This window comes from Mya arenaria, chromosome 14 (genome assembly GCF_026914265.1).
Source record: "Mya arenaria isolate MELC-2E11 chromosome 14, ASM2691426v1".
NCBI lineage: Eukaryota > Metazoa > Mollusca > Bivalvia > Myida > Myidae > Mya > Mya arenaria.
In genome coordinates, this window is record NC_069135.1 from 27,602,676 (window position 1) to 27,619,904 (window position 17,229).

Below are 17,229 nucleotides of genomic sequence, written 5' to 3' on the forward strand. Positions count from 1 at the left end.
ATCGCCTCGGTCCATATACACTTTTGGCGGCTGACTGGCCGGTTCTTATAATGTCATGTGACCCTCAGTGTTGTGTTATATTTCTTAAATATATATTTTATGTTTAAAATGTGTTTATGCATCTCAAAGTCCAGTGTGACAAGTAAGGGGCCAAATAAAATAAAGGTATACTTCGCCACAAGCCAGTGTTGATGACTTTAAGTTGGTTATTCGCGAATATCCAACTACCAACTAGATGGTTGTTCGGGTTTGAGACATTGTCTTGTTATATGATTATAAAGGTACGCGACTAACAAATTGGAAATGCTCGAATAACCAACTGGCTAATGTGCGAAAAACAGTGAATTAAAACATTGGTGAGGATGTGTCTTTACGGTTCAGTTTGATATCCGCCATCTTTTTCAGTCATAGTTTTCATGTTTTTGATATCGGACTTCACGGAATTTACCCCTTATACAATCAAAAGTGCAGGGACAAGCCTAAAAATGATAACTTACGCAATTGCATATCAAAATTTAATTGTCATAGATTTTGCAAGCAAAACAATATTAAGCACAGTTGCTGGCCAGAAGCAAATAAGCGATTTAAAAGTGAAATGTGCAAACTTAACTTGAGCTAGTTTTATTGCAATTCATTATAAAGAAGAACTGTTGTATTATAATACGAGCGGTGTCCAACAAAAACATAAAAGGAAAGTACCCTGTTAATATAGATTGTGTTTGGTTTTCATTTACCATGGGGCTCTATAACACCGTAAAACCGAAACGAAACCGATAGAAGAGATGTAACGGATTGTCCCAAGTTGTCGTTGGGGCAATAAATTCTCTTCGGTGCAAAGTGGCTGTAATCGTGCTTTGTTTGACTGCTTGACGAGCACGCTATGCTAAGTATATTTGTAAACAGTAATTTTCAGAACCTTGGACTATGATGAATTTTATTGGCAATCAGAACGAGGCCCAACATGTCTTTTTCAGTGGCTCCTCTTGGTATATGACATAGATCATAAAAGAGGTTCAGACCTTTTTTAATTTTAAATGCGGGAAGTTTCGGGTTTAAATCTAGTTCATGGCAAGCGTGTCCTTACATTCGTCGAAAACAAGAGAAGATGTACTGATGCTTAAGAACGAAGTCTTGGAATTAAACATTCCGCATGTTTTCCTGACCAATATTGCCAACTTTACGTCCTACAGACTGTCCTTCAGTCATAGTTCAGTCATAGCAGCTTTCAATTTAGTTTAAAGAAGCGGTTAAATACATTACATGAATTCTTTATAATACCGTCTTTCAAAATGATACTAAATGTTTAAAATGTCGTTTATTCAACGGTACCTTAAATAAAAAAAATTAGAAAACTTTTGAAAGTAAAGAAAATTATTTACTGTATCTCAGCCCTTCGAATAATCGGCTTTTTGATTATTTATTGAACATTGATTGTTTATACGACTTAAGTTTATGTTAATCACACTGCAGAATAAGATGTAACATATGTTAATCTGTTTCATTGCAGCTTGATAATAAGAAGCAAGTCTGTCTTTCCACCGACAATCATAGAGGAAGTACGGCTGCTGAAGAGAAGAGATCTCGGTAAGTACACTCCGCATTCTTCCCAGGCCAGTGTGGTAACCTTTCTCTCTTTCTTTCTGTCATTGTCAACCTGCAGCACTGTGTTTGAGTCCGAGCAGCAGACAAGAATGTGTCCAGCTGGCGTCACTTGTACTGCGTTAGGTCCCCTTAATTCAGGATCAGTGAATGTGGCCAGCTTGTTGCCGAGGTTGTCCAGGGTGATAAGTTGATTGTTCGAGTAGTTTGTGATGTAGATAATCTTCCCGTCGTTACTGATTGCAATGTTTGCCAACTTTTCATCACCGGACTTGTCCTCGAACAACTTCTTTATCTGCTTTCCCGTCATCGTGTAGACGTATAAAGCGGTATCTGATGAAATGTAAAGGTTGTTTCCGTACTGAGCAACGATGTAACAGTTATGTGTGAAACGTAACTTTCTCGTAGTCACAAGTTTCCCCTTTGTTCTGTTAATGAAATGGAGTTCACGTCTAAGATCACGTTTGTTAACACAAACGGCAACCTCATTCCCGCCAATGTGGCACACGTCATATGGATGCTCGGGTACATCACAATGGTCGACAACCCTGTACTTCTGGTCCAGGAGTTTTACTTTACAGTTGTTCCAGTCTGTGATAACAACCCCTCCATCAGGTAGTTCACATACGCCCAAAATATCACAATTAACTTTGTCTGAACTCATCTTCACATTGTACTCCTTGTACCCCAGCGCTTGGAACACATGTTCTGGTTGGAATTGTGCTGCGAAAGGAACGGAATCAGTCGAGACTCCAAAATGTTGTAGAGAGAACATTTTCTCTATTGCTTTGTCTGGCTGATATGTTATATTGTACGATTCAACTGTTGACATTCTCTGTAGATGTTCTCTTGCTTCCTTCATTTTTTCTCCACATTTTTTAAATCCAACATACAAGACGGTTTCGCCTGAGGACAGTTTGTTATCACACCCATCCATCAAACTCTCCAGATCTTCATGCATTTGTGTGCAGAAGTCAATATCCTTCTTTATGGACATTTCGTGTTTCGCTATCAGACCGTCTAGTTCAGTTACTGTTGTTTTCTCCATCCTGTCAAGCATGTCGTTAATTTTTTTACGGATTATTTTTACTTCGTCAACAAGAGCAACCCGGGTCTTCCTCAATGAGACTCCATTTTTCTTTCTGGCGTTTTTCATACATTCTAGCTGTTTTCTGAGGTCAGCTACCTTTTGTTGTAATTGATGAAACTCTGGATCTTTGCTGATACCCTTTGCGACATCGGTGATGTGCAGTATCGAAGAACATGGTCTGTAAATTTATGACAAATAGAACTGGAAAACATATTATTTTGTGATTAAAACTGATATGCATGTACACTTTATTTTATATCGCATTAATTTTGTATTTAATGTATACTATAGTAAAAATAAACGTGTTAATGTGAAGTGAAATATTACAATTAATTAATTGAAACACAGAAAAAATAACGAGTAGCTTATAGATCAGTTGATGTTTATTCAGGCTAAAACACACTCGATATAAACTTGGTAATACCGAACACAGAGGTGATCATAGATATCAGAAGATAACGTTTTACCTTAATGAAACATAAACGATCAGAGTGTCTACTAATGATACAAACGCTTCACCATTTTATTCTTACATATAACATGAACTCCTGAAACCTACCTGTGATTGACGGCGACGCACACATGACAGCACAGCTGGTCATGGTCAACACACACGAGCTCCAATGCTATACCGGGGTGTCTCTCACATCTTTCCAGAGCGTCCACCGTCCCTTGGGCCGCCACCCATTTCTTTACGTCCTTCCGCCCGAGCACCGAGTGTCTCTTGTACAAGCCATTATGTTTTGTGACGCAGGTATTGCAGTAATATTTCGTGCACTGTGAACAGAAATGTTGAGCTTCCGTGTTCAATCCATCTTCGTCGCAAGGAGAACAGGCGAACTCGTGGATGAAATCACCGCCCTTGTGAATGGAGGACTCGAAATTAGAAGCCATATTCCAGTAATCCCCAGGATTAAATTAAAAAAAAAAAATGCTCCTAAATCTCATCCGCCCTCTTCCAAACAAGGAAGTAGATACAAGAAATCTGCCTGCCTACGTATATGGTCATGTGATTGTGTGGTACGTGATTAAAACTTGGTTATGATAGCTAGGTCATATGGATTTGCATTAGAGATAAAATATATTCTGTTCTGAATTTAATATGCCACATTTTAAAATATATTTACTTAGCAAAAAAATAATAAGTTCGGACACAAAATTCTAAATATATAAAAACAATGTACAAGGCCTATCACTGTAATGCACCAGTCAATTGTAACCACGCCCCCCCCCCCCGGGTCCGGGGAATAGCGGGGACTTTGACTTTCGGTCCAGCCAAGCCCGGGCAAAGTCTCCGCCCTGCGGAGACGAACTGCTAGTAAAAAACCCGCCAAATGCCCCCGCACCCAAGGGACTCTAGGTAAGGCCCATTCCCCGCTATATTTGGCTGGAAGACAAAACCACCGCATTCACCCGGCACTGCGGGGTCACGTGGAAGGTAAAAACACGGCCCATTTCCCCGGTATACCCCCGGACCTGGGGGGGGGGGCGTAGTTACTATTGACTGGTGCATAACAAACCCACTCCAGGCTACACACCGAATTGTCGAACGTTCTTGTGTAGTTTGGTAATGTAACGATAAGGTAATTTCAGGTATACATAATGATTGGTACCATTTGTTGTACGTGATTTGTTCACTTTAAAAATCAATGACGTTATATATATTAGATGTAATGGATGCTACAGCACTAACAGGTTTAAGGACGTCCACTCTCATAAAAAGACAGATTATTCATCCAAGACATTTTATTCCCATATAAGAAAACGATGTTAATATAAAACACAAGAATGCACAATTTCAGATATTTTTTTTAGATAAACAATCTACCCTCATTCCTATGTTTTCCGGGGGCTCATGTCCAAAATTGCAATTCTAAACTACACTCTCGCTTACGCCAAACCATGGATCCATCACGTGTATAGGGTTTTGGTATGGTTTGTCGGATCCGAACCCCATCCCGCCTCACGTTGGTTAGTTATAAATACGACAGACAGTGACGTAGTCCTAAGTAACGAGCGATTCATGCATGTAGGCTCTAAGATTGCACAAAGTAGCGCTATACATTCAATGGTTATTAAAACGCCAAAGAAGGCTATGTGTACTGTTAATGATGACACAAAACCTTACTTTCGCGTAGAATCTCATGCTAATAATATAATATCTTGTACAGAGTTATATTGTAAAAGCTTGTTTCACAGTCGCTTTCAATTTTTTTTAACAATTTAAGTTTAAACTAAACTCCATCACTTTTGACATCCTTCTCCATATCATGGTTTACATTATAAACATATCCTTTCTCTTCACTTCATACCCTTACAAATCATACCGAGGTTCCACCGGGTTACCAGGCATCGACAACAGGGAAATGAGATAACCTGGACGAATGCGCTGAGAAAATTCATATGAGTAGTCAGTAATGAAAATACGTATATGTTTTCAAGATATACACAACATAAAGTAACGTAATTTTATTCAGGTCATAACATGACACCGGAAAGAATTTTATAAATTTATTATTATAAAGAGAGTTAAGCCAACACAATGAGAATTCTCACTTCCAGCCTTAACCATAAAAAAGCCCCCACCATCATAATCGTTCTTAGGTTTTAATTAAAACATTTTAAGCGCAGGTGTATACCCTAATGCACATCAGGGTTTTCCAATGAACAAAACAATAACCGTATGTCAAATCACGTCAAACAAATGCTCAGTGTATAGTAGCTTCTTTGTATTTAGTAGTGAATTATATTAATGAGATGTCCCTTCGGAGAGGCCATGATATAAAGAAGCTAAAACTTTTCACGTCAGAATTTCAAATTATACTTTTTCAAAAATTCATTCTCAATGCTCCTTTTTGCTTACAGAGCCTAGATTTGATCCACCATCTTGAAAACTTGTGCCCTGCTTGAAGAGGCCAAGAGATCTACCCCTAGCCTGGTATTCAGTATGAAACTTTAAGTCAATATTCAAGATCCATTTTGGACCAATAATGAAAATCACTCCAGGTGTTTTGTCAGCCTAAACCCTGCCATGTGAAAGTTGGACACCTTGGCCAGTAGAATCCTCTCATGTGAGTATAAAGTAAGTTAAGATGTTTAGATGTTGACCAGAATCAATCAGAGCATATTTCATGAACACCAAATAATTGAGTAGTTAACATATCATAACATGTAAAGGATTATATGCGTATTAAGTAAGGGAAAGCCGAAAGAGGAAACTAGCTTGATTTTGTGACTAAATATTTCAAAATGACACACAAGATGAAAAGGAATACAATTGGAACATAATTCATTATAATGGCCACAATTTTGTGCGCAATACAGGTTTTTCAATCAAGTATGGTACAAAGCCTATTGGCACGCACACTTTCACACAGATTGCACAATTTCATTAACTTTAATTTGAATCTAGTTTGATTTCTTGCTTCCGTCTTCTGGTGACTCCAATTTTTCCTGAAACAAAGACAATCATTTTTATCATAATATGTAAACAAAAGTCATGGAATTAACTAGCCCCAAAAATATGATGAAATCTATAAGAAATATTTCCATAACTTATCAGAAAAACATTATTGATAACACTTATAATATTGATTTGATCTTGAATGACATCACTTTAAACGCATAAAATTATACATTTAGAAATTAACATCTTCATACTTCTACTCTCTCTGTTATTTTTTGCAAACAGTATGTAATATTAAGTTTCAAACACTTAAAAGAAATGAGATTCTCCAAGTCGAGTCCTCTTTGAGACCCTCTGTAAATCTCCTAGAAACAGAACTTCCATGTATTAGTACCAACCTGAGCCTTAGAATATTCATTCAACAGTCTGTCATACTCCTTGTTCATACCCTCTGACTGCTTCTTCAATGCTTCAAAGTCTGTTTGCTTCATCTCGAGTTCTGAAAGAGGGACTTCATATTAGACTAAAAACAGTGTGACATATGTAGTGGTATACAAATGTAATTCAGTTTCTGCAAGATTTAACATTTTCGTTTCATTTTTTAACAATCAAGGGGCATAATTTAGTAATTTAAGAAAAGGTTATGGACTATGCTTAACATGCGAATATTGTCACAGAAAGTCTCGTGTGATCATATTGATTTTTTTATTTACATAGGCCAAGGGGATTTTCTAGGATAACAGAATACAGCAGAAACGATCATTTTCTGAAAACAGATCTGCTAAAAACTTCAGCCTAAGTTCACAAAAGGGGCCAATAACTATCTCCCTTTACTGATTTTGCAGGATACCACAAAAGACAAGACTTACTCTATAACAAATATTTCTCATTATTTTTTAGTTTGAAAACAGACTAGCTAAAAACTTTAGCACATAGTTCAGAAAAGGGGCCAATAATTATCTCCCTTTACTGACTTATTTTTACACAGATGACAAGACTAACTCGATGACAAATATTTCAACTTTTCATGTTTGAAAACTGACTAGCTTAAATTTTCAGAAATTAGTTTACAAAAGGGGCAAATAATTAGCTCCCTTTACTGACCTTTTTTAAGTTTCTTGAGCTCTAGTTTGGTTTCATCTAGCTGTGTTGCGAGATCTTTTTCCCTCTTAACGGCATCCACATCAGTGTCATCACTTCTTGCCTGGAAAGGGTAAAATGAGGATACAAAGTTGATTGCTTGTCTGTATAACAAGTACTAGATAAAAGTGCAAGTGGGGCAGATATTATGAAACACCCTGCATGTACATAAGCAGTTCAATTATCATTCATCAGGAGTTTTAACAACTGATAATTGTCCAGGAAAATAGCAATGAAGGATTTTTTACCCTAAGCAGGGAGAAGGGGCTAAAACCCCTTTTAAAAACTGTATTTAAAGTCATTTCAAGGTACTTTTTTTGATGCAAATGTGTGAGCAAATAAACATTACTATACAACAAGTCTGAAGCTAAAAGCTCTCAATCATGATTTCAAAATGAATCCTGAATATTTTTGCGTAAATAACTGCAAAACAATGATATAAGATTGCTTCCAAAAAATCAGATCATAGATTTTCATATTTCCGTTAAAAAATTAATGTTTTATGGCTTAAAGTAACGGTTAAAGAAAAATGCATAAAACATCAAATTTTTTAACTTAAATTTAAAAATCTGCGATCTATTTTTTGTCAGCAGTCTTATATAACTGGTTTCCATGGATTTTCGCAAAAATTGGCTCGTTCCAAGACAAAAAATAAAAAAGTTGTCAAAACGTTCAATCTGTGCAGCTTTAACACCTTAAGGCTAATACTAATAGTAAGTCTTAAAGCACTTTGATATGAATAAACAACAATTAAAATTAGTTTTAAAAAATGCAATTGCAAGAAACTTTAAATTTTCTATTAATAATTGAAGAGAGATGGTATTGAAGTTTTAATGAATTCGAATTTCTTCAAGTAGTTTTTTAGTAAATGTTTGGACAAAGTTTGCATTATAAATATTCAACAAAGGTAGATAACTCTGCAATAAAGTGCCTAAGCAGAATCATTCTTGCAAGATGAACAACTTAAGATCAGAACTATCTTTATTCCAAATTTCCATCAATTTCCTTTCAGTAGGTTTTGCAAGTGCCAGACAAAAAATTCCTAAATTAAAAATGAACAAGGGGACATAACTCTGAAATAAAATGCTGAAAGTTATAATTCTAGCAGGGTGCAGAACTACACATGCTATCTATCTATGAATTAAGTTTCAATCAATTGCTTCAAACACTTTACAAGTAAGAGCCTCCCTACCAAGTTTGAGGATAGTATGCCTAAAGCATACTCCAGTTAGCAACAAGACAAGAGTTCTATGTCCAAGGTGACTGTGACTGTTAATTTTGACCTACTGTCATTAAAGTCAATCATCTGCTGGTAATGATAACCTCTCTGCCAAGTTTTAGGATCGTTTGACCAAGCATACTAGAGTAATCAATTGGACAAGTTCAAGTCCAAGGACACCCAACCATGACTTTTGAATCAATAGGAATTATCTCACTGGGCAACATATAAACCTCCCAACTAAGTTTGAGGGCCATGGGCCAAATAGTTCTCTATTTATTAATCAGGCAAGGTTTGGTCTACCACCTGACAAGAGACAGTGGCAAAGCAGGGGGGGGGGGGGGGTAATAATTAGGTGTGTGTAACCTTACCATGTTTTTGATATTATCCTTCTCCTCCATTAGTTTTTTGGCAGCATCCGAAGCACTTTGGGCTTGTTTCTGGCTTGCCTCTGACTGGGCTTGCATCTGGGCTTGAAGGGACAGCAACGTCACCAGGCGACGAATAATGCTGTAAGTATAGAACTATAGTTAATACTTTTAACACTTATATGTTCAAATATGGAAATATCTTTAACCAAAATAAAAACATCTTTTTAACATATCATCCCGGCAAAGTGAACGACACGGTTCTTTTATTAAGCAAAGTGGGAATCAAAATTTATAAAGGCTGTGAAAATTGATATCATATTTATATACATATATTTATTTTTTTACTAAAATCTATTGTTGAGAGAATTAAACAATTGACTGGTCGCTTATTTTGTTTAATACACATGTTCTATGAGAAAGTATTTATAAAAATAAGTCTATCAAACAGTGTTTAAACAGCTAGAAGTTGCCAACATTCATTACTTCAGTGCAAACATAGTTTTAGCCTGAATGAAAGATGTTGCTGCAAATGAGCATATAGTGAATTATAAAATTTATTGTAAAGCAAAAGTATATCCTGTCACCCCGGCCCAGATATATTCACCGGCCCAGTGAATATATCTCTTATAATATATGGTTCTTGAGTGACAGCCTAGGTTCAAGTTTCCTGAATGACACCTACAACATCATGGTTTGACAATAGTGTGCAAACCTCAATAAACAGACAAAAGGGTTCAGTTCTTGTCAATTAAACTCTTGTGGCTGAAGGTGAAAAAGAACCATAGATGTTATGACTAATATGGAACACATCAAAATGATAGCCTTCTTTTAGAAGAAAGATTGTAAGGCAAAAAAACAAGAACAAGAACTCCTTCCTGTAAACACTGTTTTTCCAGTTGAGCAAGGGGGTTTCTCAATTACTATTTAATCAAGAGTTATGGGGTTTGTGTATTACCTTTGGCAACATGTGTATCAAGTTTCATTTGAATATCTTGAGTGGTTTTGCACAACACCACCACCAAAAATACAAAATACCTTCTCTTACAAAAGTAGACAAGTTATAAATTGCAATTGAAAGACTACTCACAACCAACCAAACAGGGCGAATCCAGCAATGTAGAGGTTTCTCTGCGCCCTGAACAGTCTCATATGAGCGAGATTTTCCTGGTCCGGATTGTGCTTGAGGTCCACTTCGGAGGTCGGACCCGCATACTTTCTCACCTCCCTAATAGCATCTGGAAATTGATAACATATTGATAAATGTCATATTTATACAAGGCTGAGTGGTCGAAACAAACACGAGTCTGCAAGCTCTGTGTGATAAAATGTTTTTTTCTGATTTTTTTATAGCAGGGCTTCCTACAATGTGTCAAGTATTAATGTAAGAATTACGGCATGTTGTTCCAAGTCTATGATCATGACTGTTTATGAAATTGTATAAACTTGTAGACAGTGGTCGAAATTAGCACAAGCCCGCAAGCCCTGCACTGGTAAAATGTCTTTCGGGCTCGCTCAAATTGTGAATTTTATATAGCAAGGCTTGTTCAAAAATCTGATGCCAGGCAATAGTATAATAATTCGGGCTTGTTGATCCAAAAGGCTAATATCGATGACTGTGAAGATATACGGTATAATTGTATTTAGGGACCCTTTGAAAGTGTTTATCCCTAGGGAGAAATTTTAACTGTCATAGGAGAATAAAACTTTTTTTAGAGAATGGGGCCAGATTAAATATATCTAAAATGAACCTATATAAACATGCTTAGTTCCTAACTCAAACTATAAAACTTCATGCTTAGTTCCTAACTCAAACTATAAAACTTCATGCTTAGTTCCTAACTCAAACTATAAAACTTCATTTTTCTTCTGCAATGTTTCCCTGAATTATGAATGCATGAATTCTGTTTTAACTTCTTAAAATGATATATCTTACCCATAAACAAGAGGAGTAGAATCACTATGAAGACATTGAAATAGATGTGGGAAAACTTAGCAAACTTCTGTACGATACTCGAGCGGAAGATTTTCTGCCATCTGTAAAAGTACATACACAACTGTGATACAGCAGTCAAGAAATGATTTTAATACAAGTAATACTGTTATGATAAGAAAAGCCCTGGCCTTCTATTCGATCTTCTTCATTCAGTCTAACAAGGGGCATAACTCATAACTATTAAAGTCAGAGTTATGGCTTTTGTCATTTGAATAACTTAAATAGTATTTCAGCTATGCTCAAGTTCAACAGCAAATGTTGAAAGATGCTACCCAGCACAATCTTACAGACAGACAAGCTGATAACATGATTACATTGTAAGGTTCATTCTGTCAAAATTGGGTACTTGCTGGTTTTCTATATTAAACATGACAAATGCAAAAACAAAAAGTGACCCCTCCTTATCAACAATTGTATGATTCAAATCATTATAACTGTGTAGTGATAATATCTATTTCAAAATCAATAGTTGTATAAATCAGTTTAAAAATAGTTTATTTGATTGTTAAAATATATTTGAAACACATTCATATAAAATTGAACTGGAATTCTAGATCTGAAGATATATGATGTAAAACATGCTGGTTACATGTAGATGCCAAATTGTTTATAAAACCACAAAATGTTCAAAACATTTGAGAGAATTCAATTCCATCACCATGAATTTTAAACCAAACCCATTACCTGACACCCAAGCAGACTTATATATGATAATGCCAAATTTGCTATTTCATGAAATGAGTTATTGAAACGTCAACACATTTACACTTCAAAGCAATACAAACAGTAAAAAGTAAATACCTTGATGCTGATATAAAGGGTAGGAGAAGTATAGTTATAAGCCCGATCTCCCCGTAAAGAAACACCGCTATAAAGGACCACTGCAATGTCATGGCTTTTTTTCTGAAAACAAAGTGAATATTCAATTTCAGACAAGGAAGTAATTAAATTGAGGAAGGAATTGCATTATGAGTGGTGAGCAATGCTTTGCATATATCCGTTGAGTGTCGGCATAATACACATCAATAGCTCAGAGTTTTTTTGGTGCAATATACTGCCTTCTAAAGGCTATTTCCCCTTGCGAAAAAAAGTCCATTATTCCCAAAAATTGGTTCATTCCAAGACAAAAAATAAAAAGTTGTCAAAACATTCAATCGTTGAAAGTGCAGCTTCAATCTTTCACAGCATAATGGATGAATAAAAAAGTTAGAACATTTTTATTTACCATTATATTAGCTATTTTGGCATGAATTCGTTTTTTTCCTAAAGTCAACTCTTTTTCCCAATTTGCAAGGCAGGCGGTCATAATAATTCCAAAAAAAATTAATGGCTGTAAAAAGCAGCACTGAGCAAAAACTAATGCTCACATGTTATTAAAACTTATTTAACAAGTATTTTGGGCTTTGTAATATACACAATGACATAAATATGGTTTTAGCCAGGTTTTCGAAAGGACAAGGTGTTGCAGAAAAGGGACAGGGTGCTGAGTGACAAATTGTATTGGACAGTGAATAATTAAAGCATTATGAATTTCATAGAAAAGGTAAGAAATTGTGCGCATTTGAAGTAATATAAGGTTTCAACTACTAAATTTGTAAAGTTTGTTTAAATTCATAATCATATTTCAAGTTTTCAACAAAACAAAAGAATCATTTGATTAACTAAAGCATTCAATTTTTTGAAGGCAGGAGGGTGCACATTCCGGTCTGCATGAGGGCAGAGCGGTGCTTCCAAAAAAGGACAGGGTGCAGCACCCTCCCATTACTCTCTAGTTTAAACCCTGCATGTATGTGCCTATTGTCTCAGTAAAAAAGTGAACAACATTTCATGAATAGTTCTCGAGTTATGGCCAGTGTGGAAGTTTTTGCACAAAGACACCAAAAATATAACAATATAAAAGTTATACAGGGAACCTTCATAAATGATAAAAGCAAAATGGAAACCACATTAACAGTTACTGAATGCAACCAGATCCATTTTAGGTGAAAAGCTCTATATCATTCAATCTACTTAAAACTTTAAAATGAAAGATTTGGGTACACCATGATTGATTTACTGCCCACGTGTACTCAATAAGTCGTTTAGTACTACTAGATTGAAAGAATTGACAAACTTCTTATTAAAATATCCTATGTACATGATAACATCAGAGTACATTCTACACTGTTAGCCAATTAAACAGCTTATTAGCCTGTATTTAGTTCTAAGCTTAATTGTTCAGCCCTTTCATAATATGTTGTATCCTACTGTACATTGTTTTGTATACATTAATACATACACAGATATTTATTTGTGTGCACATCAGCAACAATCTATTATTATCTTTATAATCCATTTTTATCAAACTGAATCCTTCTGTTCATAAAAGTCTTGAACTTGCATTGGATACTGAGTATTATGTATTGAGTCATAAGATCATATTCATATTATATCCAAACTGTGACATGAAAGTATGAAAATAATCTGTTGCAAAGGGGGATAATTGATCCAAGATTAAATATAACTTTAACTAATGGGATAAAACCTCAAAGAGTTACAAAACGATCATACAGTACATTAAGGTTGCATCACGCGGTCTCGTCCAATATTTAAGCCTTATGGGTGTGTCATTGTTATAATTACAATGGCTAAAAATAACATTTTATATGCTAACCATAAAAGACTGCACAAGAAACAAGTCTGGTAAAACAGGTGTTAAATAATTTCTGTTAATGAATGTGACGGCACTTTATGCCTACATGACATATTTACCTTTCCTGTAAAGGTGTTTTTAATGAACAAAATGTGGCTATTGCTAAAAACCAGGCTATTTATCTTACTGTACTGTAAAAATACCTTTAGTAATCAAATCACTTAACCTTCCTAACCAAAATGAAATTTGCCGGCCACAAGGATCTAACCGTTGTCAAAGCAAATATTTACAATAAATGTGTTGATACCATGCTTAAAGTCATTGTTCATAATTCCATCCACAAAATAATCATTAGCTATGCAACAGCAGGTTATGTTCTTTGTTTTACACAGGCAGGTATTTCAATAATTGCTACCCAGCGCACACTGACAACCAAATAAAATGGCAAATGTGTTGTGGGTCCATCAGGTGACACAATGTAAACAAGTGTAAATCATTTCAAAGATATTTTTCGCAAGCATTGTGTAAACATTTATTCACAAAATGATGGATATGACTTATAGTTGTTGAGCCATCATGATAAAAATTCTGTTTGGATTGAAGGATAGAATTACAGAGGTTTCGTTGCAGTTTGACACACTTGTTCTATAAAGTAAAGTGTATATGATTCATGTTATAAATAGTGTTTTGGTGCTAGTGTTCAAACAATATATCTTCATATATATATATATATCTATGGGTCTTGGATTGACTTGTTTATTCACTTCACTCATTGATAGCTACCAGTTTAAGGTATGCACTTTTGCATAATCAGTGCTTTAGCCAGACTTAAAACAAGAGCTGTCACAGTATGTGATGAATGGCATTATGCCCCCGAATGTGACATTGACCTACGAACAAAGTAAGTACATGAAAAGTTGATCTTGCCTTTACGTGTCAAATACATATGGCAAGTTATTTTAAATTACCTCTGAACATAAAAAAATACCACCCATACTTGACAACCTACACTGTTATGTCCTTATATTCAGAATTGTGAATAAACACTTAGTGTATCTTTCACCTTAGAGGTAGGGACATGGGTCTTGCACGCGACACGTCGTCTTGGTATGTGGAACACATGTGGCAAGTTATTTTAAAATCTGTCCATACAAGGGAAAGTTACAGCCTGGACACGACAACCTATACTCTATGTCCTTATATGCAGCACTCCATTGTGAATAAACACTAAGTGTGACCTTGACCTTTGAGGTAGGGACATGGGTTTTGCATGCGACACGTCGTCTTGGTATGTGGAACATATGTGGCAAGTTATTTAAAAATCTGTCCATACAAGAGAAAGTTACAGCCCTGACACGACAACCTATACTCTATGTCCTTATATGCAGCACTCCATTGTGAATAAACACTAAGTGTGACCTTTACCTTTGAGGTAGGGACACGAGTCTTGCACGCCACACGTCGTCTTGGTATGTGGAACACATGTGGCAAGTTATTTTAAATTCTGTCCATACAAGGGAAAGTTACAGAGCCGGACGGACGGACGGTGCGATTTTAATATGCCCACCTTCGGGGACATAAAAATACACCGAGGCAGAACGGTCTAGGGGGGTTCGGGGGCACCCCCCCCCCCCCTGAATTATTTTTTTTGGCAAGAAGCGATTTTCTGCTATCTTTGGTTGAATGAATTGCATACAAATGTTACATTAAAATATAACATTTCAACATTTTAGTGCTATAACTTTTGATACAGTTGAAGTTAATTCTACACGGTAAATACAAAAACAAATGTGCATTTAGAAGAAATTAACTGTCACAATCATCAACTTAAGAATTTATTAACATATATGTTGTTCCTGTGGACGTAGGCAAGTGCCAGACCATTAAGTCATGAGGCACCCATTGATGTCCGACCCCAGGTCTTAAGCCGCCACAATGAACTGAAACTCCTTTCACAAGTGCAAGAACCAACGGGCAGACACATTAATATTGAATATACTTGAAATGTTGGAGAAAAAGGCTTCGTCACATGCAGCTGCACCTTCTTCCAGCGTCATGACTTTGGTACAGGTTTTGTTAAACAAGGTCCATCACAATACTTCCTGTTCAAAATCTCCAGGGTTCGGCAAGTCATCTCCTTTATTTGATCTGTTAGAGCGGAGTCAAGATTTTGCATGTGTCCAGGAAGAAGAATGGTTCCCTTAAGTGCGCCTTCAATTTCAGCAGGGAATCGTGTCTTCATGTGTGAAATCATGTGGTCGTGGAATGGAAAGTAATAATTCAATCTGTTATGGTCTTAGACACTGGCTTTATCCGAAAATGAATTTGCATGGTGTCTCTGTCGACCAACTGTTCTTGGCTCTGACGGAATAACTTCAATAGACGCAGCAAAACAAATGTACAATTTGTCAAACATATATCCTCATGTATAATATTTTGATGAATTTCAATGATGTTTTGTGCCTCAGTATGCGCCTTTAAAAGGTTACACGACTTTCCCTGAAGGCTGACAGACAGCAGTCGAACAAACCCCAGCGTGAACTGTGTAAGTACAGCAATTACAATGGTTTCAAATCGCTGCATAGCGTGCATATAACTTGTTGCATCATGTACAGATTGGCCTGAAGTTTCATCAGCACTTATTGTAGCGCATCGTATATCATGTCATAATTTACATTTAGCCTGCTTATTGAGTCAACACGTGATAGCCAATGTGTGTCCGACAGTGTTGGCAAAGACTGTCGCTTTGACACGTCGTATAGTAGAGTTTCGTGTTCATGTTCTTCTTCTTCTAACAGATCAGACACATCTTTAGTCAAGAATGTGTATAACATATCTTTCCGCTTTGCAGAATAGCAAAAGAAAAGTGTTAGTTCCTTGAATGCATTTATAAAGTCTTTTATTTCGGGTACTTTGGTTCACGATGACACTAAGTGTGTGAAATACTTCGCTTTGGGAAATAGATTTGTTATTCTCGCTTGAACACCAGACACATGCCCACTCTTGGTTGCAGCTGCAGCAAATCCTTTGCCGCGCAATTTTTGGAGATCAAGATTCCATTGTACCAAATGATGAACCCTGGCCATTCTGCCCGGTGCATGTATGAACATATTGATACGTGATATTTTCCTAATTTAATGTTACATAAACAATAAGTCAACATCAAACGGCATGGTACCGTAGTTTGTAGAGTTTATTCCATTATATCTAATATTCAGTTCTTTTTTTCAAATATGAAAATTCCGCCTTGATGGTTTGTGTACATTGAGGCAAATGAAGGAAGTCGATAAGAGTTATTTTTAGAGCTATAAAAAATGTTACATGTTACATGTTATGTATGTGCCCAAAAAACACCGAGGCAGCATGCCTCAGTGTAGCTACGGCACTGTTAATTAATGATGTGGATGAAATTATGAACAATGACTGCGAATATGGTCACAACACATTTAATGTCTAATTTCAAAATATGAACTTGATCATTATCAAGCCACTGTGATAATATAATTAAAAGCTACAAGTTACAACAAGTCTCCAGAAAAATATAATTAACTATAATTAACTGTAAACATGGCATGGGACAAACGAGAATTAAACAGGAAGAATAAGATGTACCTTATATGCTGTCAAGAATTAAAAAATGCGAAAAGGGATAAAAACAACTCCTATCGGTTTGACAGATATTCTGCTTCCCTATCAGGACTGGTTATAATTTCTTGTCCGTTTTGATTCGTTTTATTATTACAACGGCAATACCAGTCATTCTTTTATTTCCGGTGATT

General features: G+C 36.0%; 2 protein-coding genes across 2 annotated transcripts; both read right to left on the minus strand.

The window, feature by feature from the left end:
• Nucleotides 1–571: 571 nt before the first annotated feature.
• LOC128217701 (uncharacterized) lies at nucleotides 572–3,631 on the minus strand. The gene is made up of 2 exons (XM_052925024.1): nucleotides 3,249–3,631; nucleotides 572–2,867 (listed from the first exon to the last, which is right to left on the minus strand). Exons 1-2 carry the CDS (start codon nucleotides 3,581–3,583, stop codon nucleotides 1,499–1,501), a joined length of 1,704 nt encoding a protein of 567 aa, XP_052780984.1. The 5' UTR covers nucleotides 3,584–3,631; the 3' UTR covers nucleotides 572–1,498.
• A 1,512-nt stretch (nucleotides 3,632–5,143) lies between these two features.
• On the minus strand, nucleotides 5,144–17,221 carry LOC128217626 (B-cell receptor-associated protein 31-like). Its single transcript, XM_052924891.1, has 8 exons — nucleotides 17,063–17,221; nucleotides 11,620–11,721; nucleotides 10,759–10,859; nucleotides 9,913–10,060; nucleotides 8,826–8,964; nucleotides 7,200–7,299; nucleotides 6,494–6,594; nucleotides 5,144–6,142 (listed from the first exon to the last, which is right to left on the minus strand). Exons 2-8 carry the CDS (start codon nucleotides 11,709–11,711, stop codon nucleotides 6,098–6,100), a joined length of 726 nt encoding a protein of 241 aa, XP_052780851.1. The 5' UTR covers nucleotides 11,712–11,721; nucleotides 17,063–17,221; the 3' UTR covers nucleotides 5,144–6,097.
• Nucleotides 17,222–17,229: the final 8 nt, after the last annotated feature.

Coding starts and splice junctions, on each gene's coding strand:
- LOC128217701 (XM_052925024.1), bottom strand. CDS start 3,583: ATGGCTTCTAATTTCGAGTCCTCCATTCACAAGGGCGGTGATTTCATC. Junction 2,868..3,248: donor TGCGTCGCCGTCAATCACAG/GTAGGTTTCAGG, acceptor ATAAATTTACAG/ACCATGTTCTTCGATACTGC.
- LOC128217626 (XM_052924891.1), bottom strand. CDS start 11,711: ATGACATTGCAGTGGTCCTTTATAGCGGTGTTTCTTTACGGGGAGATC. Junction 8,965..9,912: donor TTCGCCCTGTTTGGTTGGTT/GTGAGTAGTCTT, acceptor CTATACTTACAG/CATTATTCGTCGCCTGGTGA. Junction 6,595..7,199: donor GCTCAAGAAACTTAAAAAAG/GTCAGTAAAGGG, acceptor TCCCTCTTTCAG/AACTCGAGATGAAGCAAACA.